Source organism: Phasianus colchicus, chromosome 1 (genome assembly GCF_987193195.1).
Source record: "Phasianus colchicus chromosome 1, bPhaCol1.hap1.1, whole genome shotgun sequence".
Taxonomy (NCBI): domain Eukaryota; kingdom Metazoa; phylum Chordata; class Aves; order Galliformes; family Phasianidae; genus Phasianus; species Phasianus colchicus.
Window position 1 is genome coordinate 133,001,215 of NC_143436.1, and position 27,172 is coordinate 133,028,386.

Consider the following 27,172-nt stretch of genomic DNA (forward strand, 5'->3'; position numbering starts at 1 on the left):
TCTATTGGTTTGTTCAACCCAGAGAAGAAGACAGTGAGGGGAGGCCTGATGCTCCTCACTGAGAGTGAAGGGACAGCACTGAGCTCTGCTCTGTGTGACAGCGACAGGGCCCGAGGGAACGGCATGGAGCTGTCAGGGGAGGGCAGCTGAGGGTCAGGGAAAGGGGCTGCACCACAGGGCGGTGGGCATGGAACGGGATGCCCAGGGCTGTGGGCACAGCCTCAAGTGCCAGAGTTTAAGGAGCATCTGGACAACACTCTTAGACATAGGGTTTGGATTTGGGTGTAGTACTGTGTGGGTTGGACTAAGTGATTTTTCTGGGTCCCTTCCAACTCAAGATATTCTGTGATTCTATGATGCTGTGATTCAGTTCCCCCTAAAACTGACTTGGAGTTCAGTATCTTGATTTTCTTACGTCAGGGATTTCCAAAAGAGCTAATTTATATGCAAAAGGTTTGTGCTTTTTTTTCATTGTAGCTTTGGTTGATTAGTTATGATTTCAGAGTCAGTTGAGATGAAGTAAAAAATGGGTTATTAAAAAACTGCACTCCTGGAGACAAAGAAATCTGTACCTACCATTTGTAAGGACCTGATCAGTCCCAATGCTGCTGTGGCTTGTGGACTGGAATTACTCATCTTCTCCCCTGATTCTCAGGGGAACTCTGAGATTAAAAAAAAATTTTAAATGGGCATTGTCAAGTGCCTCCAGAAGAGAATGGGCATCTAGAAACACAGAGCAAAATACCTGGAGATGTCTGTTTACTGAATAAATGTTACTGCACAATAAACATTGCCAGCTGGTGGAGGTGGAAAGATTGAGAAAGAAAGGAACAGTGCAGAACAAAAGTGTATGTGCTGTAGCAAATCACAGGTAGAAAGACAGAATATTGCAATTTCTCCATTTTGTTCCTTAGCAACAAATAATCCTATGAAATATTTGTTCCAAAGGTCAAATTACAAAAGGCTTCAAAGCAAAAGCAAAAAAAAAAAAAAGGTTAAAAACGAAACTGTCTCTCTCAGGTTTATTCTCCAAATATTTCAGAATATGAGAAATCTTGCTCAGGCAACAATCACCCAGGTTTTTACTGTAGGTAATGAGCTCTGCAAACATATAGATGTTAGCATCTCTTACATTATCATAGTAAAACAGAGGTGTGTGTTTTTGGAAGACTTGCTTAGAAGAAGTGCTGATGAGTGAGGGAAATATTAGGCCCAGTTCTGTATTCACTGACCTTCCATAGGACTAAACAGTGCAGCAGCATAAAGGACTTCAGCATGAACATCTGATCAGAGGGTAAACTGGGATTCTCAAAAGGGGGGAGGACAAAGCAGCAATTACTCTTGGTATACACCAGCCACTTAAGCTGCTGAATTTCCTTGGTTTTCTCTGAAACCATCTAGAGCAGGACGAGGTTTGTTTTGCTTCGCTTGAGCTGTTTGATGTTGGACATGCAGTTCTATCACCAGCAAGCTGTCTGTCCCATCCATCCTCTGCTGGGAAGAGTTATACACCAGAAGTTCTCTTTTTCCGTTCCCATTTGCAGTGGAAAAGCCTCAGCAAGGAGCAGATGAGAGCCCTCTCTATTGGACAAAGATAACACACCATGAGAGTGTGTTTGGGTATGCATAAAGGCAAGCTTTGTACAACTTCTAGCTTGAATGTTACAGAGTTTGAGAAGGCTGGAGCTGTTGAGCATGAGTTAATTACTACTTTTCTGTTGTTTTACACAAGCCAGGGAGGTGCATGTAACATGCTGAGAGCATCACTAAGCTTCTTGTCAACACCAAATCCCATGTTCTGTTGTTATAGGATCTATTTTGTCAAAATTCCCATAGTTTTGTCAGTGCATCTGCAGTTTTTCTAAAAATTGTCATGCTTTGTTTCTCATTAGAGGGATTTTGCTCTTCTTGTCAAGAGTGACTGAAGTTAGGACACTTTGCAGCAAGCCAGAAACCCAGCCCATGTGAGCTCTAGGCCAAGAGAGCCCCTTTATGTTACCACAGAACTCCTGGCTCATGGAGCCCTCCTTCCTGCTCATGCCTGCCACTGCTACAGCCAGCATGATGTGGAGCCTGGTGCATATGGAGTTCACTCAGATGCACTGCCAGAAGGAGAAAAGGGCTTGGGAAACCATCTTGCATATTTTATGAATTATACTCAGGTGTTCTTAAACGAAGTGGGGTACCAAAGTGCTATTTAAGGACATTTGTGATTAAAAAATTGAAATTTATGAACAGTGCAGACGTCTTGCTGAGTAAAGCTTTGATGACACCACAGGGAGCGTTCTCCTATGAGACACAGTGGCATTTTAAATGCTTTTCCATTTTCAATCACACTGAGATTTCTACAAAATGAAAACCTCCATGAAATAGGTGAATATCTGAACATTTTACATGTTTTTGAATGTCTGCTCATTTTCCATGCTGTCTTCTGTAGTTCAACAATCATTTTGTAAATACTGTCATTTTGAGCAATACGAATATTTTGCTTTTCTCATTTATACTGAGAGAGATTGCTTATAGGTAGAGTTAGTAGAAATATGTTGTTTTGTGAAGAAATACAGGAACTAAAGTTTTACATTTAGTGCGAGTTTTCTCTAGATTCTTTTAGTGGTAGTAACACATCTTGCCTCAATCCAAGCTTTCAGTTTTTTTCTTCAAGGAACAAAACATGTTCTTCACTAGGGCTGTGGGGGAGGAAATAGAGGGCTATTGCAATTAAGATATGGACATGAATGCTAGGACATAGCAGTGCTGGAGTGTTGCCTTCCCTGATTGACCATTTGCCTTAGACATTTTCTCCTTAAATGCACCCACCAGTAGTTTTCCACCTGCATCTACAAATTCTAAGAAATGCGGGAAGGTGTGCCAGTAGGTTCTGTGAAAGGTAAAAACAAGCTTATTGTTAGCAGGTTTAAAAATGCTGGGTCTGTACCTCACTAGAAAATACTTGCTTATAAAAAATTAAGACACATCTCGAAAATCTCTGCTGTCAGTTAGGCAAGGTGAAATGGTAAATTTTGAGATGCCTCATGTTTGAGACTGAAGTCTGCTTCATACTGCAAGGTCTTTGAGACTTCTGCTTATTTGAACATATTCATTTGAGCTCTTCTGACCCATCTCACCTGAGCTGTTGCCTCAACACCTTTTTGTGCAGTTTTGGAAGGGTAGAAATGTATGAAGTGGACAAAATCTAATTTAGTGCCCTCTGCTTGAAAGATGTGCTCAATCATCCTGCTATCACACTTTCTGCTCACACCCCACTGTTTATTGCCAGGATATGAGATGATGAACAAGACATTTTTTGGTATTTTTTCAGAGAGAGAAGCCTTTAGTTTATTCTATAAATACAACCTGAGCAGACTTGTAGGAAGGGCTGCGTTTCATGTATTCTTAAAGAATAATGCCTCACATAGAAGGATCCTTACTCATTTTTTTTCCAAATAGAACAGAAAGCTTATTTCCTCCAAAGAGTACTTAATTTCTTTCCCTTGGGGAAAAAAAGGGCACCAAACAACAAATAGAAAATGGAAATGTTCTAGCTCTCTGTAAAAGTTTTGTTTTCACACTTTGCTTCAACCTCATTACAGCTTTTGAGGAATAACAGTGATAGTCAGACATTCTTCAGATGGAAAGTGCTTAGGGTGTGAGTTGCTGTAGAGAAGCACTATTTTCAGTTACAACATGGCAGGTGTTTTGAAAGAAAACTGCTCTAACCTTTCAGATTACAGAGGCATCCCAGTAATTCTAAGAATCACAGTCTACAAATGCCTAATTTCACTTCTACATTCTTAATTAAGAAAGCAAATAAAGATGCATTGGAGATTAAATTTAAAAGAGATTTCTGTGCAACTTAGCAGCCTACTCTTTCTGTTCTGTCACTAGAAGCAGGAAGGATATTCACAGGCAATTTCAGGACATCTGTGCCTAGGCATGGTGCTGCTTGCATTGATGGGCGCTACAGGTACAAAAACATGTGGTTTGATCAAAGACTGAAAAATTTAAAGGTGTTGTATTGTGGAAAGTAGATCACAGTTACTGGAAAATAACTGTTGTCTAATGATTATGTTGTCATTATGACACTGGGAACAAACTCTTTAAGTGACTTCTTCAACAAGTTAGTATTTGATGCACAAAGTTTTGTCTTACAGATTTCATTTGAAAGCAAATGCACCACATCCCTTTTGACATCATCCTGCTGCTACAATTGAGAATTTGTGCATCGTTTCCCATTTGAACTTTGTTTAGATTCAGTTCTCAGGCAGTGAATTTTGTTCTTTCCTCATCTCATCATGCCTCTCATAAAACCTCAACTTGAGTAGCTGTTAACAAATTTTAATCAAGTCACTTCCCAAACTTCACTTTCTTAATTAATTGAATTGACACCTGGTATAGAAACCAGTATTATCCTTGTTCTCCAGGGTATACCACAAGCTCAAGAGCTGTTAGGATTTTCTCCTATGTAGTTTTACATTATATATTTAGCTTACCAACCAAAGACCTTTATTTAATTGTCAGTCCATTCATGACAACCCAAATTATGAAGAATTTCAAAAGAATCTAGAGTTTCACTCCCGCACAAGTCCCCTTACTTTTAATAGATGCAAAATCAGTTCCCTCTTTTTGTGTGGTATGAGTGGAAGAATCAGAAGTAAGTGGGCTGCTAGAGAAAGTGAAATTAATTATTTTTTTATATTTTTAGACCCTATGTTACATATTCCTTTATTTCTTTAACACAGTACTCTGTTTTTTCAGTACTCAATGAGGAATATATTTTGCCTTTAGTTTTCCTGCAAATCAGGTGTTGATACCAGCGGAGATCAGTGATGTCAAACATTGTGTGAAATGTTAAGCACTTTATGAGAATCAAACCCATTCCCCACCATTCTGGCAGAGGAGCGTAGGGGTTATTTCAAAGCCTTTTGCTTGGCAGAAATCTGATCATATCAGAGATCTTTTCTGCAGCACACGGAAATAACTGCAAAAAAGTTCAGTGGCTTCAGTGATTTGGGATAAAGCACCGGGACTTTCCTGAAAGGAAAAAAAGGCAAATTTCTAAAGCAGACTGCTTTGTTCTAAAAAAAAAAAATCACCTCTAAGGGGCTGCTAGAGACTAAAAACATGTGTAATTTGATTAGGGTGTCTAGGGTGTTTTTTTCCTGCTTACTCTTTTTAGCTGGTGAGAAGCAAAAAGAAATCAGTGTTTTCTTACAAGCATACCCCAGATTGATCACTGATAAATTAAAGACCTTTGATGTAGCCAGCAAAGCATACTTAGTGATTTAATAACAAATATAGCTGTTCTTGAGAAAAACTTCTCTGGCGTACACTGAAATTTCATGTTTATTTTTCTCTCCTTTCTTAAATAATAAGAAAAAATGATTTTTTTTTTTATTATTATTATTTTTTAAGAAATACTTCCTCAAGCTGATTGTTCTGCTTCAGCTAAACGTGCACTTTATAGCAGAAAGGATAAACAAGTATGGCTTTGTACTTGGTCCAGACTAAGAGACTCTGCATTCAAAATTCGTGCCATAAACTCTGCTTAAAACTTAATCTGACTTAATGTTTCTGCTGCTTTTGCTTTTTCTTCATGTAAGTTTTATGGCTATTAAGTAGATGTGCTTTTCCACCTGCCAACAGTAGGATATACATGGAGGTTAGGATGTTCTTTTGTTTGTCCTGAAACTCAAAGTTGAAATAACAACTTCCCATTCCTCAAGTTGTTGTTAGCTTTTCTTTATTAGATGGAGGAGCTGTGAATTCTAGCACTGCACAGGGCTGAGCTCCTATGTCCACTCTTAACTGCATATGACTGTGCTTTCATATTGCCAGTACTCCACATACTCAAAATGAGGACACGTGCTTAGGCACCCAAATGACTGAGGTGTCAGTTCCTCACTGATCTCACTGGGGATGGAAACTTGCCTATTAGTAGAAGCATAGGGCCACGCAGAGTGTAATAGAGAGTCAGAATCTTTCTGTTCAACAACTATTTATATTATTTCATGGATGACATGAAACTGGCTTCTGATGCCCTGTCCCTACTGCCTGCCAAATAGCTTAATTCCTGAGAACATCAGACCCTGCCCAAAAGTACCTACGTTATTGGTCTAGTTTGTTGCTATGAGAAGGATGCCCTAGTTTAGCTTTCTCAGATCCTTAGATGTCACATTCTTTCCAGCCTTAGTTTTTCGTGGCCAGTTTTATATACCTGCTTGCTCTTGTCAAGGTTCTTCACTTGTGGTTAAATTGCCATTCTTTCCCCTCATCTTTGCTCCCAAGGAAGTAATTGAGCCAGTCTCTGGGCTTTGTCAGAGGCCAAGAAAACCAAGCAGAGGTAGACAGAAATGAATTTTTCTTTAATTTACCTTGAGATCATTTGTAAAGCAAGAGACTCTTGATGGACACAAAACGATATCTTTTCCAAAATTTAGTCATCGAAAACACTGAAGCATTCTTCATTCTAAATTAAAACACTCTTAAATTCTAACATCATTAGGAAGTAACAGATTGAAACAAAAATTATTTTAAAGCAGGGAATCATCAAATTTCTGAAAATGCTCTCACCGCCCTTGACTTGTCTGCCTTGTTCAGAGCTTAGCTCTTGAAGGAGAAATCCTCTCTAAGTTCCTGATAAATTTCTTGTAAATTATCAGTTGTTTTTGAAAATGCAGAGTCCTTGTTTCCAGTGATAAGTGCCATTAGTATATAATTGACTTTGTTTGTAGTTTGTTCCAGTGGTTGTTTTTGTTAGGGAAATATCTCTGAATAAATGTGTGCTGTACCTGACTGTTAACAATAGGTGGTTCTATTAAAATTTGGAAGCCTGAGGGTTGTTTTTTTTTTTTTTCTGTTCTTTCAGTCTTTCCTTTTTTTCTTATCCCTTGAAGCTATCTAGTAGATTTCTTTCATGGCTAAGTCCAGAATTCCTTATGGGAGACATATAAACCTAATATTAGTTTGCAAAGAGTAAATATTTATCCAGGGAGATGGAGATGACTTATTTAAAGACTGACCTAATTTATTATTTAGGAAAACCACCTTTCTGTATCCACCCTACAGCCAAGAATTGTCCTTCTTTTTCCTGTGGAATATTATAGTTTAAGAAATGAACCACATAACCCAGAATATACTGGCAGGGGCAGTCTCCTAAAATGGAACTATTCATTAAACTCATTTTTCCTCCTAGAAGGTCATTGTGAAGGTATTGCAGCACATTAGGGACAAAACTGGATCACAGAAAGGTCAGAGCTCTCAGAGACAGCATCCCAGTCAGGTTTGGGTTTGTACCAGCAGTTTCAAAGAATAGCAGACATCCTCACTCAACAGTTCCATTCAGCACCTTGTTTTAAAGCTGCTTGCCAAGTATGCTCCCAGAAGAACAAGTCTTAGAAAGTGGAGGGGTCAGAGGTTGTTTTTGTTTTCTTCATTTCATCCCTGATTAAAGTAAGACATTGGATGAGGCAAGAGATTAGAAACATATAGTTCATGGTCCTAATTTAGTGTGCAATGCACAGACCACTACAATTATTGTCAACTGTGATGCTTACTTTGCTGAAAGGACTTGAAGAGGTTTGGGCAAAGAGCTGCTTTACTCCTTTAGAAGCATCTTCTCTGAAATAGAGCAGGGGACAGCACGCAATGCGGTTACACATCCTGTTCTCGCTGCAGCCGAGCACTGCAGATGTGGGTACCTCCAGGACCATTTTCCACCCCCTCAACTGCTCAGTGTAACTGCTAGTTCACTTCCTAGCTCAGTTCAGTCAAAGCGGTACAGATAAGCTTCAGCACTTCTAAGAGCAAGATTTGGGGGGTTTTGATTATTTTTGGTTTTAACTGACCTGACCTAAGAAGCTACCAGCCATTGTGCCAGCAGTCACACACCTATGTGTGGAAAGCATTGGTGTGCGGTCTGTGGTGAGTTAGGGATGGTAACCATTGCCCTCGGCCCAGCAGTGCTCAGAAAAGAAGTTGCTGCAATATATTCCTAGAGCAATGCAGGAAAATCATGAAATAAGGCCTCTGCTGGGCTACTGCTTGGGATGAATCACCAGGCTCTCAGGCCATTCCCTTCCTTGAGTGTGAATAAAATACAGGTACAAGTTTCTGTTAGCATGAATGGATGTTCTGCCGCTTGAATTTCCAGCAGTCCCATAGTCTGTGTTAGTGTAGTTGCTGCACAAGTGTAAAACACTTGATGGGCTTTCATTCTTCTATTTCTGCCTCTGTCTCCTGGTACTGTACTAAATATGCTTTCCTTCTTTCACATAACAGCTCACAGTATTTGTGAATTTATCACATCTCTTACAGAATGCACTGTGCAACCTAGTTATTTTTGTATTTCCTCAGAAAGCTCTTTTTTTTTTTTGTTTTGTTCTCTGAACTTTGCCCAAATTCTCATCCCTTTCATTCCACTGCTGAGGTCCCTGGCAAGAATTCAAACTGCAGAGAGGTAAGAGGAGTAGATGTTCCTACTAGATGATGGGATCATCTGTGTTTAGCTACAAGTTGTGCTGACCTTCAGCTGTTCATGAAAGTATTGTTATCCACGCTCTACCAGTCTAAGGCACGTGCTTCAGTGTGTTTGCAGATCCTAATCTCTATGTCATTTAGACTTATGAATTGACCAGAGGATATCTCAGCCTTCTTCCACCCATACTCTACAAACCCATGTGTTGTGTTTAGTAGCTCTCTTCATTTCTTTTTGTTACACATAAATTCCAGTGAGTTTTCAGCAGGTTTCCTCAGTGCTGCTTACAGAGATAAGAAGTGCTGTACTTAACCTGAGTATCTCGTGTCTTTTCCTCAAGCACCAAAGGTGGAATTTTTCTCTGAAATAAGGAGCTCTCTGAATATAGGCTACCGCTAATAAAACCATCCATTTTATTTAACAAAACTATGCCTGTGTGATAAAGCAAACAGGAAATAACTTACCTCAGTAGTACTATTGTATAGGTGTTTGTATGTCTGTTTTGCCATGGTGCGTCCAGCTGTCCAGCTGCACAGCTGTGATGGTGGCTGAAACTGGAGTTAATCAAGCACTCCTCTGTGACTACCTCTATGTACTTCTTACACTGTCATTTTATTATTAACCCACGTCAACAGCCCTTCGAGTAATTTATAAGCCATATAACACTGCTTTTTATACCTGATACCATTACAAGTAACTTTTCCAGAAAGCTTTCATGAAGTACTGTATTGATGACTCCACTTATAGTCATACTATCTTTTCCTCATGCCTACAAGGTTTTGGAAAGGTAAGCACATTTAAAATTATGTCCTTGCAGGTGTTTTTCTGTAACTGTTTATTGTCAGACAGGCCAGCCAAAAATCTGCAGTTGTGATCAGAGGGAATTTTGACACATAACTCTTTGAGGCATGTGATTCTTTGCAGTTGTTGTTCATTCTGGTACTTAAGATATTCTTCACCCTAAAAATACAAATGCAACTTTTGAAACTAGTATTATCAAATTCTTCTTTAAACTTGTAGGAAAAAAAAAAAAAGTTGAGAGTTCTGAGTATAATCATATAGTAGTGCCCTGTTACGCTTGGGAACAAAATCCAGGCTCACACTTTGTCATTCTGTTGTTTCAGTTAAGAAACCACCGTAACAATCCACATCTTTCCATAAACTTCAGAGTTGCTCATAAACCACAATAGAATATTTTTTAATATGAATTAGGCTAAATACTGTTCAATAATAACATGGTAATATCAGTTGTTTTATTTACAGTCACTCCTCCCTGCAAAGACATACACAGTGATGTTAAAAAGTGATTTACTTTGGGCGTGGAGTTGAATAAGGCACAAAGGCAGTTAAAATAGCAATGGTGCCCAGAAAGCTATGTCTTTTCTTATTTTTCCACTAAGCTATTTTAGAAAAGTATAAAAGCATTAGGCATTATCACTGAACTGAAGACTGGACTTTAGATTTGACTGATCTCTTAGGTTTGCTCAAGGCCATTGATTAATGTTGAAGAAACACCTTCCTCTAATTCCTGATCTATATTACGCCTCCCACACTTAGACCTAAAATTATTAGTGATACTTAACAGATTATGTTCTCTCTTCTGGTGAAAAACTGACATCCTGCCCATCCTAAGTCCTTAAGATGAATTCCCATTTGAAAGCAGGATGATGGCAACATGATTAAAATTTCCCAACTATTTTGAGATTTGGGGAGAATGTGAAAACAAACTACCAATTTCTGCATATTTCTTAAAAGTGAGATTATGGCATTCTAAAATACTTTATTTCATTGCCTTATGATCTGGAAATTTTGATTGTTCTCTTAACGCTTCATACTTGTCCCCTGTTTGTTTTCTCTAGATTTCAAAGGATGGTGCCATTGACCATGTGCCAAACCCAACTTGCCTTGGCTTAGGCTGACTGGTCGACTTGAACCAGCAGCCTTTTATGACCTTCACACTTAGCTTCTTTATGAGTTATAGCTGGTGAATTGATGGAATTTGGCTAAGCCTTTGGAACTGTCAGTATCCAGGACTGCCCGGCTACCACACCCATAGTAAAACACATTTCATTCTGAAGCTGTACTGTGTGTGCTAGCTCAAATAAATAAAACTTATCTTATTTGATGGGGATTGAAGTCTGATCTAGTCTTCCGTGGCTTGAAATATCATGCAGTGTTTTGCTGGGGAAATTATGAAGCCAGCATGAGTCCAGCTCGATGTTGGAGAGCTTCCACAGGAGTTGTCAGCAGAGAGCTCTGCTTAGTTGAAAATTGTTAGAGTGCAGAGTACTCAATTCTTAGCAAGTTTTGAGGGGAAAAAGCATGTTTTATTTCATACTAGCTATAAATCTTAGAAATATCTAATTGGAAGGCACTTAACAGTATATACATGTGTAAATAATGAAATACTCCACTGAAATAGTTGGGGGCATGCTGGATTCTTTCCTGCCCGTTCTCTGCCGTGTTTCACCTACCTCTGTGCTAAGGATTGAAGGAGACAAAATGACTGCAAGGTCTGGGTGAAGCAGTTAGATAAAATTCACTCTTCTAAGAAATAAGAAGAGCCTGTTGATAAACTGTGCTAATCAGAAAATCCCAGCGTATGGATATTAAACTTTTTTTTGGCAGGAATCATTCTATCTTTTCCCTCAGTCTCATCATTAGTGATTTATTATAAGTTTTAAGAAATTTAAATTAATTCTAAACCAGTGCAAGAAAAATATAGGTATACAGTTTCTGTGCAGAAACACGAATGTAATGTTTCCCAGATGAGCTGATATGGAAGCAGTGTGATTGATAAGAAGGTTTAATAGAATATGTCATACCTGCAAAAATGTAATTGGTTCCTTTAGTTTTACACATCATTAAAGGTGCACAAATCGCGAGTTGTACATCTCTTAGTGCTGTACCAAATAAACTAAGGTTGGCTTTGAAGCCTTCAAGAATACATGCAGCATGTTTCAACTGTAAGTATTTTACAGAGAAGTGAGATGGTGGGAAATATTTTGTCCTGAGAGCAGGAAACATCTTTCTATTTGATAACTGAATTCCAGTAATAGTTATTTCACTTAGATGTATTCCTCTTGTTCGCTGATGTGTTTGGCTGTCAGAAGTTAGCAGATTTAATTGAAATAGTCACTTTGTTTTCCTTAAAATGTCTCGTACCTCCCAGCCACCTCATTTCCCTCATATGTCAGTTTACATTCATACTTAATTATTTATTTATTTATTTTTCTAAAATCCTGTTAGTAAATACCACCTTGGTTTTGAGGAGACAGGAAAATTAATAGCATCCCTAAGTAGATTAAAAAAAAAAAAAGAAGCTCTGCACTTTGCTGTGTGAAAATTTATTCCTCCTTCTTTTAACTTTCTAATTTTTGTGGTTATGTGTGGGATGATGTATGTGATTATTACTGATATTAATATCAGTCAGTATAGAATTGACTTTGTGCATCGCCTCTCAGGTGCTCCCATGGTTTCAGGTTACTGCAGAGGCAGGTAAGATAAGATTCAACAGTGCTTTCTCTGATATGACTCTAAATTCACCTCATATATTGCCATTTCTACTAGATATATTGCCATAAAACCACTTGAATTAATATTGAGATTCAGATTTTATGAAATACTGAAAAATGTCTTTGTATAATGCGGATACATTATTGCTAGGATTTGCAGAGGCACTTTCTGAAACAGCTGGGCATGCAGCAGCTTCACAAGGCTCTCAAAAAGATGGAGCCTTACACCAATCAGAGCTGGAGCAAGCATCTCTCCAACTCTAGTTACTTTTTTATAAGTGTGTTTAGTCGAGGGGAGACTGGGGTTCTATTCCTAAGTCAGCTTTCCAATTTTGAGGCCTGTATTCCTAATGCTGAAGACAACTAGCTCAACATTTTATGTCTGCATTTTGTTGTTTTTGGTAACGGTCTTGGACCTTCATTTAATTTCTCCAGTGTGACAAACAGTCTTCTAGGGCATTTGAAAGAAAAACAGAGAAACTAAAAATGTTCAGGACAAGGAGTTGTCATCTTCCACTCTTTCAGTAATTGAGCTCTTCTATCCAGAAGAGCTGTACTGAGTCAAAAAATAAATATTGGTCTCCTACATCTCAATATCGTTTGGTACTTCTGTGCACTTTAAATAATAATCCAGCCTTCAGTGTATATTAAACGCTTGAATTTATTTCCCAGCCTACATCTCCAAGCCTGTTGTGGCCTGCAAACTGGGGGGAATCTCAAAAATAGTATGGCAAAGCCAGGAGACAGAGCTGCACAGCGCTGCTGTTTTGCAACCCTAGCAGTAACACTTAGGAGTCCAGCAAAGGTATAGTCATGGAAACAGCAGCCTTTTATTACCAGCCAGCCTTTGTTTTCCCCCATTTTCAAACTGCTGAATTTATCCAAAAATTAGAACTTTTTATCTCTCTCACAAAATTAATGAAAGTTTTCCCCAATAAGACTGGTTCTGTGTTTTTGAATGGCCACTACCTCCTTTCTGTTTTTTGTCTTCTTTGCAGGCATTCTTACCTGTATTGCACATGCATTCCTTTCTGTATGCTTATACTTTGTGTACCTTATCTCTGTTTGTGTACCTCATCTCTCTGTCCCCATCCAGTGCACTTTCCTCCTGTATGTCTTTATCAGTGCCTGACATACATGCAAAATCAGGATTCTCCTAAAAGAATGCAAGTCCAGCCTGAAGGAGACCTGTTTACTGATATTGAAATAGTAAGAAAGGAGAGGATTTCTTAATACTTATCAACAGTGAATGTACAAGCTGGCAAATACTAGTTAGAAGGCATTTTTCAGTTTAAATTGAAAATTAATTACACTGTAACTAGGTTAGTTTGATTCCACAAATACCTTTCCATAAAACAGTCCCATTGCACAGTGCTAGGTAGTGTTTCCTGCAGGAGTCTTCTGTGGTGCTGCCTCAGGCTAAGGCTAATAAACCATGTGTTAGAAAGAAAAGACTAGCAGGATGCCACCTGCAGTAGAATAGTGGACAGACAGTAGCACAGGTTTTGGAAACCTGATCTCTGAGAACACCACTCTTTTCTCCTACTTTGTTTGACAGTCTCCAGAGCATAAATATTCACATTACTTTTATTTCATAGTGAACTGTAAGAGATCAATGTGTATGTGACAGATTTTATCCATCGCAGAGCTCAGTGCATTTCATTTATTTTGAGAATGTATCAGTTGGAATTTTTTAGAGGCACGCTCTGTAGTCCGAGAAGGACTTTGGGGCTGCTTACATTGCCTGTCAGATTACAGTACTGTCACCATTTCTGCTTTGTCCTGTTTAAAAAGATGAAGGAAAACGATGGTACATAGAGTTTTCAAACAAGGTTTTGGGTCAGTAGCAATTTTTATTCCTCATCTTAAACAAAAAATGATTACTGATGTCTCCCTGCACTCCATAAAACATTCTGTTTGTTTTCCTGCAGCATTAATGGATATGAGTTTAAAAATGCTAAGGGAACATATTTGTTTGGATTACATTAAAAAATTATAATATTTGGTTTAATCCTGAAGAATTTATACATCTTTCTCACACCACTCTCTTGCTGTAATGCTAATAATCAACTAGCAGAGTAGATTAGGGTTCTGGAGGTTGTGGTGTTAGAGCTTTGGTCTCTGCAGAACGACCAAGCCAAAAGCAGCACCCAGCTGCTGGCATGCTGAGCAATGTGTTCTATGTTGGAAGGGCTCTAGACCAAATTTGTCACCTGATGACGTGAGCAGCTCTTAACATGTTTGTAGAAAAAATTCACTGTTTTGCGGAGTCAGAAAATTGTTTTCAGAATTTGTAGCTTACATTTACACAGCAGTTTGGTGAAAATTAGTGCCTGCAGATAAAAGATTGTTTTCCTTAGTTGAATCAAGTCTGTTTCATTTGAAGGGAGATTGCAACCATAAGTTTCAGTTTTAGAAATTTTACAGGCTCGAGTGTCTTCCCCTCAGTTAACTTCACAGGCATGGAAGGAAGTGGAATCCATTCAATGTCTGGAAACGTTTTATAGCTACAAGAATCATAAAAGAAGGCATGTAACAACTCATGGGGTGCCAACAAGAAATATCACCACCTACACAGATGATGTAAAAGCTAGATAAGGAGGAGAAGGGTGCTTTGGAGAGGATTTACCTTTCAACTGGATGAAGTGAAGAGGAACCATTGGGTTCAAAGCCATTAATCACTGAGGACAGAGGAGGAAAGTGACTGTAGCAATATGGGTGTGAAAGAGACTAGATGGAAATGATTGTCTTAATACGAATTTAGCATTAGGGGGGGAAAGGAAAGGCACATGTTTCAGGTCTGTTGGTTTGTTGTTTTTTTTCTTTATGAGACGTAGGTAAAAATCATCTTCAGTTATGAGCTTGACTACAAGAGATGAAAATGGTGATGTGCGAGGGAGTGAGAGAAAAGTTTGCGCAGGAATTTGCAGAATTGAGCTTTGTGTTGAAATTAAGCTAATTTGAAGATCTGTGTACTCTCTATAAAGCTGCGATTCACATTTTTTAACCTTTTACATTTCTTATAGACTTGCTGGAAACAGGTTCAGGGCAGAAAATTCTCTTCTTAGGTCTGCAAGTTTTATCTGGAAGACTAGGTGGATTTAGTTTGGAATAGTACACTGAGAGATTGAAGTTGGTTTTAAAACTGTTTTTCTCCGTTTCTCTAAATTAACTTCTGCTGATAGGTTGTAGCACACTTTTTTTGGTCTTAGTACCTGCTAGGGTGTTGCTTTTTCTGCAGAGAGCAGGGTGGCCTGCCACCTGCAGAGGTGTTTCAGATCTCACAAGCTGTTTTACTCATTTTTTTTCTCCTCCCGTAATTCAAACTCTTCCAACAAATAGTCCCTTTGTAATTGCTTGCTCTGATCTCAGTTCCTGGGATTGCCAAAACTACAGCTGTTTGCAGACAGTCCCTTTCTTTTTTTGGCTGCAGTAAAGATCTTGAAATTTTATTTTTTTTCTGTGGTATTGAATTTAAATGATAGAAGATATCAATGCAAACAACAAAAAAAATATTCTTTTTGGATTTTGGCCAGAAAGGATGCTTTTCCAGCTCACTTCAGACATACATTCAAGTACATTTCTGAATCAGGGCCAAGTTTTTTAGCCTATTTTGTAGAGTTCAGTGAATGGTAAGTGGAAATGATATAAGAATAATATTTGCAAACAGATTGTTAGTAATTACCAAAGAAGACTGTACTTGAAAAGATCTCTCTTTCTAGTAAAGTAAGAAGAACCAAAACACACTATTTATTCCTATTAGTTGGCCTGCTTACACTTCAAAGAGCAAAATGCAAGTCTTCAAAATTAACTAAAAGGGAATTTCTTTTCTATTTCTTTATAATAGCACAATAGTGAAGAAAAATTTATATTTGCATGTCCACATTTTTGTTGAAATATGTACAAATATATGCAAATTTGGCAACCAACGTGCTCTTGACAGTAGTGGGCCTATAACAGCTTCAGTGATTTTTTTAAAACTGTAGATAACGATTATGGAAAGATACTTTTGGTCTTTGAATATCTGTATTAACAGGTTGAGATGTATGGTACGCGTTAGGTGACCATACCCCGTAATTTCACTGTACTGACTGTAATTCATAGTCATATTTTGATTGTAAGTCAGTGGGACAGAAAGAGAATGCTCTTATCTCTGGGAAAGTAAATTATTCTAGCTTAGAACTTCAAGTGTATTCACTGTCTCCAGTAAGCTTGGAATATTAATGAGATGGTGGCTGATTTCCTTACTTCAGAGAGGCAGCAGGTTGTGTGAAAACACAGGCCCTTAGCATAGTCAAGTTGACACTGAAAGCACTGAATTAATTTTCATCCTGGATGCTTTATGTGTAGGTACCAACAGCAATCAAGTTTTGTCTGAACTATTCAAATGTTACTGAGAGCATCTTACATTTCCTCTGTCAGTAGAATTTTGCATTTTGTGGTTCTCACTTCTTCAGTATGGATCTCTATTTCTTATTTTCACCACGAATTTTGAATTTGCATCCATAGACAGACTTGTTTTGACTCAAACCTTCAAAGATTCACATCGCTACATATGATTTGCGTCTTCTAGTTCTTCTCTGATAGGAGTGTGGAACGCTTTTATAAGTCTATGAATTTCCGTAGAAGTAAAACAATCTTATAAAAGGATTGACATGTCTGAATTCAAATTGCATCAGGGCTTAGAGCACCACAAATGGAGGCTTATGCAGTCCCCGGTTTCAACTTGATGCAGGATTCAACCCAGTGTATTTGCTCAGTCGTGAACTCTGGGAAACCTGCTTACATCCCAGTTCAGATGTAGCTGTACTAATCTTCATTTAGAAAGCATTCTTGGGAAACACCTTCTGATTATTTTAGACAAGAATTACAAAGATTTTCATACATTTACTTTGTTACAAGAACAATGTGGTAATATAAACATCTGAAGTATATAGCTTGAGGCTGTTTGCTTTTCCTTGTGTTTGTATTCTTGTGTTGTTGGAGCTCGTGATGATTCAGACAGGTAGGAAACCACATAATCTGTGAGAGCAGCTCAGTATGGAGAAACTGTAATGTAGGATAAGACACTAAGTTTAAAACTTCAGCTGTGCTTTTCAGATCAGCCTGAAGGACTAGTGAAGGCCTGTTCCGCTGCCAGCTACACAAAAGAATAAGCATTCTTCTGATTTGTTATGCTTTTTAATGCTATTTCACTCTTGAGGACATGGTAGAGCTGGAAATAGATGTTTATGCTTCAAAGCAGAGGCTCCCCAGGAATGTACACTCTGTTGCTTCTGGCAAAGCAACGTTGTAGGTGTAAGTTAAAAATGTCAGACAGTTCTTTCACTTTGGCTACCAGTATAAGCACTAGTGAGAGCAAGGCAGCAACTTCCAGCTCTTCAGCATCTGGCTTAGTTACTGGAGTAGTGATGTCTCTTCTGGGAAGTCTCATTGCTCTGGTGTTTAAGAAACTGCATGGAGAAATATCAACAAAGAAGAGTTAATAATAGTAAGTACTAAAAAAGGCTTTGAATAAAAAGATCTTTATGTTCATATTTCAGGGCCTTAGCTGACCCTTTTCCATCTTCAGATCAGGAAAAAACTATCGAGAACACATTTATTTCAAAATTACTCACCTCCTTTCTGCTGTGCAGTAGCTGGCTAGGAAAACATAGTGTGATGGGGCGTGAGCAGTGGCTCAGAAGTGAAATGTTATCTCACCCCATTGGGAATCTGCATTATGGCCATAGGGCAGGCAATTGTCATACCAGTGACAGGGCTCTAGTGAAATGTGGCACTCATCAAGAGGAGTTTACAGGATGCTACAGTGATACACATTTTTGCAAACATTTGAGTATTTTAGGGCCTCTTTTATTCACAATTAGACGTTCAAGATAAAGTCACTATCTGCACTGCTGCCTTTCTTCTATCACTGTCACAGAAGCATAGAGATGTATCTAGTTTGCTTTGCTTGCTAGCCAGTAAGCATCTATAACTGTCGGGTAAAACTGTCTACTTTGCTGTACCCACCTGGGAGAGTTTTCTTTAGGCATCAGACTGATTAGACATGGAGCTGGACCATGGCTTTATCCAGGAAAGCACTTTAATTCTCCTTTGGACCAGTCTAGGTAAACAGAGGCATGCCTGAGTTAAAGGTTTCAAGGTTTTTGCAAATTCCCTTCAGTGCATCTCTGACAAAGAGGAAAGTAATTCTTTGGTAACTCTAGAGTTAAATAAAGTTCTTATGAACTTAGACATGAGTACAACAAAACATCGTTCAAATATCCTTGCAAACCGAAATGTTCTATTTAGTTTCACATCTCAGTTTCAGAGTAGAAAGAAATGTTAAAACATTCTGCAAAAATACAGCATCCAACTTTATTTTCTTCTGTAAGATTCTTCCAATAGTACAGCCAACGTTTTTTTCTACTTGTTATTACCAGTTCTTTAAAGAGTAACTTGTATGTGACACTGCAAGTAACAACACCTTATGTATAGATTAAATCTAATTTCTCGAATTGCAGCCAAAGAGACACCCTGGGTCCTGCTGAGATCTCAAATGGTATTCAGATAGGTAAATATGTTTCCTGTCCTCAACCTGAAATGTGGATTGTCTAAATGAGAACAGGTGAGAACGTCCAGATGAATGCCATAGAAAGATGTTACCCAGAACAGAAATGGAAGGAAAAAGTAAAACTTAATAATTTTTGGAGGAACTGGAAATGAAGAACAAAGACTTATACTTCAGTTTGAGATGTTGGTTTTGCTTGTTAAATATATATGTAACAAATTATTAATATTCTTTTTAACAATTTTTTTGTTAACTTAAAATAGTAGTTGAACTCTATTGACTCCTAGAGTATGTTTTTGTGCAGTGATCAGATAGTGTGAGCTTTAAAGGAGAAGTGTTAGGATGGCATAATTATAAGGAGAAAAATAGTCTCCAAACTGAGTGTCAGTCAACAACTCCATCAGGCCTGTGTATGTAATTAGCAGGAAATGCCTTTCCTGATTAAAAGTTCTTTAGCTAAAACTGTTGCATTTAGGAAGCACGTTTCTTTTTGAGTTCTCAACTAATGACCTTGTGAGTCTATGTAGTGAGCATATGAATGCATTTCTGTGAGTTGGGTCATGTAGTCCTGAGATCAGGTCAGGCAGGGGTGTGGAACTAGAGGAATGAGAAGGAAAAAAAATCTGAATCTGTCTGAATCTGTTAAAGAATGGGATGTCTCTCATCACCTGCAGAGCCACGCTATATTTTCCTTTGAAGATACACTGTTAAGCCAGTATGTCAAACTCTCACACAGAATTGCAAACTGATAACACTGGGAAAATACCAAGGTGAAGGTTTTAGTCCACCAAATTTATGCACCTAGTTTTAGGCACTCAGATAGTATTCCTAAGCATCTCTATGCTATTAGCTATCAGTTAATTGTAAAAACTCAGCAACTAAGATCTCCTTTGGAAGAGCTTGTGCTTTAATTGTTTCAGAAGCAGATGCAGACAGAAGTGGGCATCGTGAGGTAGCTGTAATTTGAATGGCTCCCCTTCAGGCAAAGTATTGTTTCTCTTTCCATGTTTGCACAGCAACAGGCTGTGTTGAATCTTTTTGCAGTTACTTGGAGCTGTGACGTAAATATTCAACCTTAACATCTGTGGTGGTCCTAAAATTCAAGGTGAAAACCTTACCTGACAATGGGCCCACTGCTGAGGTGGCAGTGCCTTTCACATATATTTTTTTTTTTTTTTGCTCTAGATACCAGTAAGTGATGCTGGCAGGTGCAATGGTTGTGTTTGGTAGTGGCCAGGAAGAAGACATCCTAAGGAAAAAAACAGACCAGTACTTGTTTCGCTGCTTTGCTCCAAGAAGAAGTCCTCATGTATCAAACTATCCAAAGTTTTGTGACTTTTTTTGTATAGAGGATACTGGCTCATGGGTGATAATAAATGTAGAATTGGATGCAAACTGGATAAGTCTAGGCAGATCTGCCATTTCTTCCACCTCCTTGTAGGGTATCAGTGTAGAAAGTCTCAGATCAGCCGCTGCATGCCCATCCTGCTAAGTATAAGAAGTTGGCAGTCTTCTCTCCCAGTATGTCTGCTAATTGGAAGAATGATACGAAGTTACTAGCATTTTGGCAGGAAACATGGGAGTGTTGGAAATCATGCCACTTTGGGGGAAAAAAAAAAAACAAAAAAACAAAAAAACAAAAAAAAACCCCAACTAGATATTCTTCAAAACAGTCCTGAGATTTTTTGAGATCAATTCTAGAAGGCATTTTCTTATTTCTTCAGTTTGTGTGAAGTTTCATTACATTGTCTGCCTTTATACTTTGTGTTGTTATCGCAACAACAAGGTTCTTGGCCGAAAAATCATTTTTTCCGGGTAGCAAATGTTTCATTATGGTTAACAATAGTAGGGTTTCTTTCAACACGAGGTATAATGGAGATAACTCTGCCAAGAGTAATTCAGTGATTACTTCCACATTCTAAACCTGAAACACTGAGGTTTCCATAATTTGACTTGGAACAGAAAACTTAGCATTTTTCAGAAAGTGTGAATTTATTTAAAGGCACCCTTATGCCTCATTACATTGCTACACATACACGTTTGCTTCTAGCAGCTTGATAATGCAAAAAAAAAAAAAAAAAAGATATTTGAACTCCATGAAAACAAGAAAACTTTTTAATGCTCTTAAGGTAATGTGAATATTAAGGGATCTGTTTAGAAACATCAGTCATGGAGAGATTCTGTTCTTTTCAGCATTTCTCAAGAACACTCTGTTAATCTGTTTTGTCTGATTAATATCAGATTTGGAGCTTCTTCATGATTTATTTTCAGAGAAACAGATGTTATCGTTTGTGGTGGAATGAAGGCATATTCTGGGCATTATGTAACCTGCCTTAGCATTAACTTACGTTACATGTTTTTCCTTCATTCTGCCACAACATTGTAATTGTACTCAAATGATTCTCAACATGTTTCCATAGGCATTTGGCATGTTCAGGCCTTGTTTAATATATGCTTTGGTCTCTGGTTATAACAGCAGTTTTCTTAAATGTATTTCAGTGTTGCCCACCAATTCTGTTTCTGTAGCCTCTGCAGAATTATACAAAATCTCAGTTTACCACTGTAGTGTTATTGGAGTGCTATGGACTCTTCACATCTACAGTAAAATTAGGCAGAGAGGTAGAAAGTTGAAAATTAGGGCTCCAGCACAGGCAATGGGAGAAAATTCCGTGAGCATGTGAAAGAACTGTTTACAAACAGCTGAATACTAGAGTCTCCCTAAAGATAGTTTTGCCTGCTCTAGAACTCCTGTGCTTGCATTACAGTATGAGGTTTCCTAGCTTGGTTTCTAATACGGGAATTGCTGCTGTGCTTGGGTCCTGCCAATTATCCTCAGATTTTTTAATTAGCTTGTTCCTAACTGGAAGCCTTGTCCTGGCATTGTAGCCAACTGACTTGAACATGTTTTAACTCACTGGGGTCAGAGATGTACATGATGCTTTCTTTAGTTCATCCCTACTCTCTTTCAGCCTCCAGAGATGGAAGGGGAGGACTTGGCTAACATCAACAACTCTGAAGAATGTCTTGTACACAGCTCTTTGACCTGTCTCTTGTGGAGGGCTCTTCCTCTTCTACAGAATAGATTTATTGCTGTGTTTCTCTTAAAGCCTTCTGGTTCAATGGTCAACATTAGCTGGCAGGGAAGGCAAAGGATGCTGATTTCTTTTGAAGTAGGGACAATAGTTACTTCAAAAGCAGGTCAACGGATGGGCTTGGACTGGGAAACATTCCATTTGGATGCTTTGAGAGTCTTAGAAGCTTCTAGACTGCAGTCTCATCCTGAGTGGGGTACAGTATGTTGGGTAAGCCAGATAGAGCACAGCACCCCCAAGCAAAACAAGAAGATATCCCCTGCGTTTTGCTAAATGTCTGTGACAAGCCTTGTTGAAATTAGTACTGGAACCTAGGTTGGGATTAAGGAACAGTGTTACAAGTTCCCTAATCATTCACTTAGAGCAAATTTACATCAGAAATTCACACTCATTAACTGTAATTTTTGTCATTGGAGAAGTATAGGAAGCAAGAAGAGATTTCCTTCTAGTTCCATATTGTCAATTTAAGGTATAAAATTTCTAGTATATAGGCCTTGCACCAGAATAACAGATTACAACTTCATGGCCTTCACATTTCATAACGAGACTTGCTTGTGATAGCTTCACCAGACTTTTTTTAAAAGAGAGAAGGAGAAAGAACATGTAAGATTCCTGCTAAATTTTGTGCATGCAGAGTTTTTTTACCTCCCTTTAAGTGTGGCATTGCCACACTAGAACAGTTAAAACCTATTCAAAAAAGACAAACAATTATTTAAATATTCAGCCAGAGATATTTTACATCTTCAGCTTTTTGTAGACATAAACTGATGTTTATATGCCCAGAAGAGTAAAATTATTGGTGTGATCTTTATCAGTACGTGCTAAAAACCAGCATGATTTACAGAAAAACAAGAAGTATTGTTTGAGCTTTTGGATCTTAAAGATTATTTTTTGTCTATAAATTTAAAATTTGAGTAATATTTTGTAGGTTTTTTGTCTGTTTTGTTTTGCTCTTAACCAAAGCCACTCTCAAATTTGGCCCAAACCTGCAGGCAGTTCTGCTTCAAAGCAGAATGTTGGCCAAATACATGCAGCAAGCAGACTAACGCAAATTTTTAAATAGCAATTAGAATCATTTTCTCTATGTTCACACGATTGAAGTTGTAAATTTTCCCCTGCATGTTTGAAAGCAGATATGCTGGAATATTTGCCTTTCGTTGTTGCAAAAGAACATTAATCTCCAAAGGAGTTTGACTGCTGCCAGGACTATGTTTGCTGCTGACTAACAGTATTGATGTCCGTACAGCTGAGCCAGCTGACTTGTTAGCCATCCATCTCTAGCTTTCAGTCAATGTCTACCAGTAAAGATGTGCTCAGAAAAGTAAAAGCACTGGCAAGAAAGGAGAAGGAGGTTTCAAGTGACCAGGGTTTACAACCACAGCTGTACAGTTGATCCTACTTTGCATGCAAACGTGTTGCTGAAGATTAGGCTGGGGTCAGGAAGCTAGACATTTCTTGTATGTGAGCCCCATGGAATGCACCTGTCTGGAATTCGGCAGAGCTGTCTGAAATTAATAGTTCACCACAGTGATTTAACTAGAGAGTAAAAGCAGTATCTTTTGCAGAATGGTAGTAATTCGTGACAGTGTATTGTTGTGGAAGAGTTTCATCTACCTCTCCTGGCTTGAAAGATAAGAGTTAGTATTTCTGACCTCTTCCTGTCTTTCACTGTGGCTTGCTGCTTTGGTTTCTTGCTGCATCACCCCTGGGTTTGTTATAGATACTAAAATATATCTTCTGTCTTGTTATATGTGAGAGCAGATAGAACTAGAGCGGTTTGCTGCTGGTTTCTGGCCCACACATCTAGCCTAGGACTGTCTTCTAGTCCTGTGTTCTGCCAGAGTTTCCTGGGCACTTTCATGACATATTCCAGGAGATTGGATGACATCCATTTACATTTGCCAAAAGCTTTTGTCAAGGTGTTCTTTGTGAGCAGCATGGAAACCGTGCAGTAGAGCTGTGGAGGACTGGTGCTGACCATACAGTAGACACAGAATCAGGACCAAGCCACGAGAACTGGCAGGATCCCAGATTAATAGATTCAGACATCCATGTTTGAAGCATCGACTTACTAGCTGGTAGTCATAACAGGAAAGACAGCAAGATTTTCAGATGTAGGATATTAAAGACTAGAGAGACAGAAAGGCCTTTCAGAAGGAACAGATAGATGGATAGACAGGACCTTGCCAGGAAAAGTTGTGCTGGCTGTTGGATAAGTAACAAATATCCATATTACTGCATTATGCTGATGTTCTTCTGTTCTAGTGCATGGAGTGCCTGTTCTTGTCCCTCTTTTGGGCTTGGTCACTATTTCATAAATGCCATCAGATGCAGGGAATGGATCTTCATGATCTGGTATTCCTTTTCAGCCTTGCATTTTAAACTGCTGACTTCTTCCAAGTCTGGCCATGACCATGAAGAGCTCTGCTGAAGCACCTGCTTAAATGTCATTTGCTCTGAATTTGAGAACTATAAAAAACCACTTGAAGGAAACACCAAAGATGTAACAATTCACATATGTCTATACATGAAGCGCGTTTAATTTAGGTTTTCTGTCACTGCAGGCTGATGTAAAGGTGAATCATTACAGTCATGAAAAGGGCCTCTTCTATCTAAAACCTCCATCACTGAAGACAGTATTGTAGTGTACTTTGTAGAGAATATTCGTAGTTACAATTCACATTCTGCAATAAGACAGTTATAACTAAGGACTGGGTAAGAGCAGACCTGTCTGAAGAGGATTAAGCAGTCATTTTCCTTGCACGCAGGTAGCTCATCCACTGATGGCCCCTGTTAGCAGAGCTGCATCAAGTGCAGTACTGGAGGCCACCTGATTCCTGTGCCTCTCCAGAATGTGTGCAGGAGGTCTTGCATTCATTTATCCTAATGGAACCATGCTCCTGTGTCCTGAGTATGGAGTTTTTGCAATTGCCAAGAGTGTGAGAGATGAGGAAATGCTGAAATAGCAACTCTTTTCAAGCAAGTTAAGTCAAATAGAAGTTGTCCTTATAGCACTGCAGCCAAATCAAATGTCTGCACTGCTACTCTCTGTATGCATCTGAACGTCATCATACAGTTTGTAAAAATAATCAAGGATCAGCGGCCACATGTAGTAATTTGGAGTTATAGGGTGCATAGCCAACAAACACTTCAGACCCACTGTGTGGTGAGTTGAACTGCCTTATGACATGCTGGGTTTCAGAGCAGCTCCTACTCCTTAGCAGAAAAAGTGAAAGGCTTGTTTGAGCCTGAGTGTGGAGAGAATGGGTGATGTCTCTAGCTAGTACATACATTACTGCCCTCCATGTATTCTCATGCTTTACACTTAACTCATCTTACTACCTTCCAGACTTTTTTGAAATAGAAAGCACAGCCATCATTTTTGTTTCTTGCTTTATAAAATGGATGTTAGGAAAGGGCAGTGAGGAAGTTCTAGGAGATAAAACCTGATCTGACTCATCCTTGTTGCTCTACCTGACATGTTATCATTCTGGGTAAACAGATGAATAAAAGCAAACAAAGATTCTAATTCCAGCAACGCCAGTGAAGGCATGATGAGGATGAATTAGGCACGGCATCACTATCCGTAGCTCCAGAGTAACATCTTTAGCAGGACTTCCATGCTTGTTCTTAGTTATAGGTCTATTCACGTTACTACTGAAAGTAATGAATTGTATTTAAAAGAATATAAAATAGCAATCTCGCTATCAGAATCCTATTCTGCCTGTTAAAGTGCCATGAAAGAAACCTGGCTCCAGCATCAGTGAAAGGGGTCCAGTACTGACAGTAGTGTGTGTGTATACACAGTGAGTGATGGCTTTGGGAAAGCGTCAGCGTAACAGCTTCCCATTGTCAGGACCTATTTTATCAAGTTAATATTGTGGCTGTTTTGAACTGATTTTCTTTCAAAAAACTCAGCAGAAGAAAGCTATTTACCCAAATGCCAAGAGAGCACAAGGCATCTAAAACCCTTATAAAATTATAAAAAATGAAAAAATAGTTAATTAGCATGGCCTATAAAACCAGACAGGTTTTTTTTGGATGTTTGTAAATGAACAAGATCTGCATCAACGTTTAAGGTGGGTAAATGACAAAGAAATTCCATTCCAAAAAAAGTTTCAGGGAAACTAGGCAGAAATGGGCTATGTAGCAAATGGCACTATGGCTATAGCGGAGATGCTTTACAAATATTTAAAAAGAAGTGTCCTTTGAAATGACAGCATCCTTTCCTATAGAGCAGTTGAGACTGTGTTTTGGATTTTTTTTGCACATTACATGTGCTTGAAATTCTAGGTTTACTGACAAATATTGGAAGTCTCTTTCAGTAACTGATTTGTGTCTCTTTTGTCTGGGCCTTAAAGAACAACTGGTTTTCTTAAAGGATGTGGGAACTCTGACCTGGGGCTGAATTGGTGAGAAGTTGCCTCCTGCAACCTACATGACATTATCCCAGTATAACGTGAGCATAGCTGTGGACCTTCCACTTAATTCCTGTTACAGATCAAATTGGGTCATATCTGGGGTCCTCCAGCCTACATTTATTTTGTGTATGTTCTGTAAATCTCTCTTCTTTTTTCCCCCCCAGGAATGAGAAGAAATATATAAGCAGATACTGGAAAGAAGTGAAAATTGGAGACTTTGTTCAGCTTCGCTGTAATGAAATCATACCTGCTGACATCTTGCTGCTCTCTTCAAGTGATCCTGATGGGCTATGCCATATAGAAACAGCTAACCTGGATGGTGAAACTAACTTAAAACAAAGACAGGTGGTGAGGAGGTTTTTAGAGCTGGTAAGTCATTGGTCTTAACTCTCATAAGATAACAGTTTGCTTCAAATAAGGGAACTGTTCACCAGTCCACTTCACAAAGCTAAGTCTGCTTGTTGTAGTAGTGCTAATGAGTTAGTGTTATGGTTGTCATTAAAACACCAGAACGTGCCAACAGTTGACTTCATAATAGTATAAGTTTTTCCTTGAATTTGAATAGGAATTATTTGGGGCAATTGTGTGCGGTTGGAAAATGTTGAGGGGTTTTGCTGCTTTTATTGTAGCTTGATTTTTGAAAACATATTTTAACTGCCCAGTGAAAAGATCCTTAAATATAAACAGCTACTTTTCCCGCCTGCAGTCAGGAATTCAATTAGGAATTTTGCCTAAAACTCTGTGTTGCAGAATATCCCTCCAGCAGTTGGAGCATTAAAACTTGAAAAATTTAAAGGGGCAGAATGCATGCATTCTAGAGGTTTGTGTGCTGAAAATCTGTTTTGTTGCTCTCACACTCTTACTTATCTCTCCCCAGCAGCATTGTTTTAAAGCAAAACAAAATCCAGGAGATCAGTTACTATCAGCAGAATGAGAGGAAATTGCCTGAAGTTTTACTTAACAATCTTACTGAAATTGTATTTATTTGTATGCCCTCCTCTCCTGACAGCTAACCCCAATTTCCTGTATTTTGGGTGTGGGAAAAAAAACAAAACAAAACACAAAAAACCAAACCAAAAAAAAAAAAAAAAACCAACTACTTATTTTACAGAATTCAG

At 38.5% G+C, this 27,172-nt stretch overlaps 1 protein-coding gene across 1 annotated transcript in view; it reads left to right on the forward strand.

Annotated features, from left to right (window-relative positions):
* The window catches only part of ATP10A (ATPase phospholipid transporting 10A (putative)), a 109,662-nt gene that overhangs the window by 16,533 nt on the left and 65,957 nt on the right, over positions 1-27,172 (forward strand). Inside the window, exon 2 of the mRNA XM_031605269.2 lies at positions 26,219-26,423. Within this exon, the coding sequence (XP_031461129.1) occupies positions 26,219-26,423 (205 nt within the window). The remainder of the gene's footprint in view (positions 1-26,218; positions 26,424-27,172) is intronic.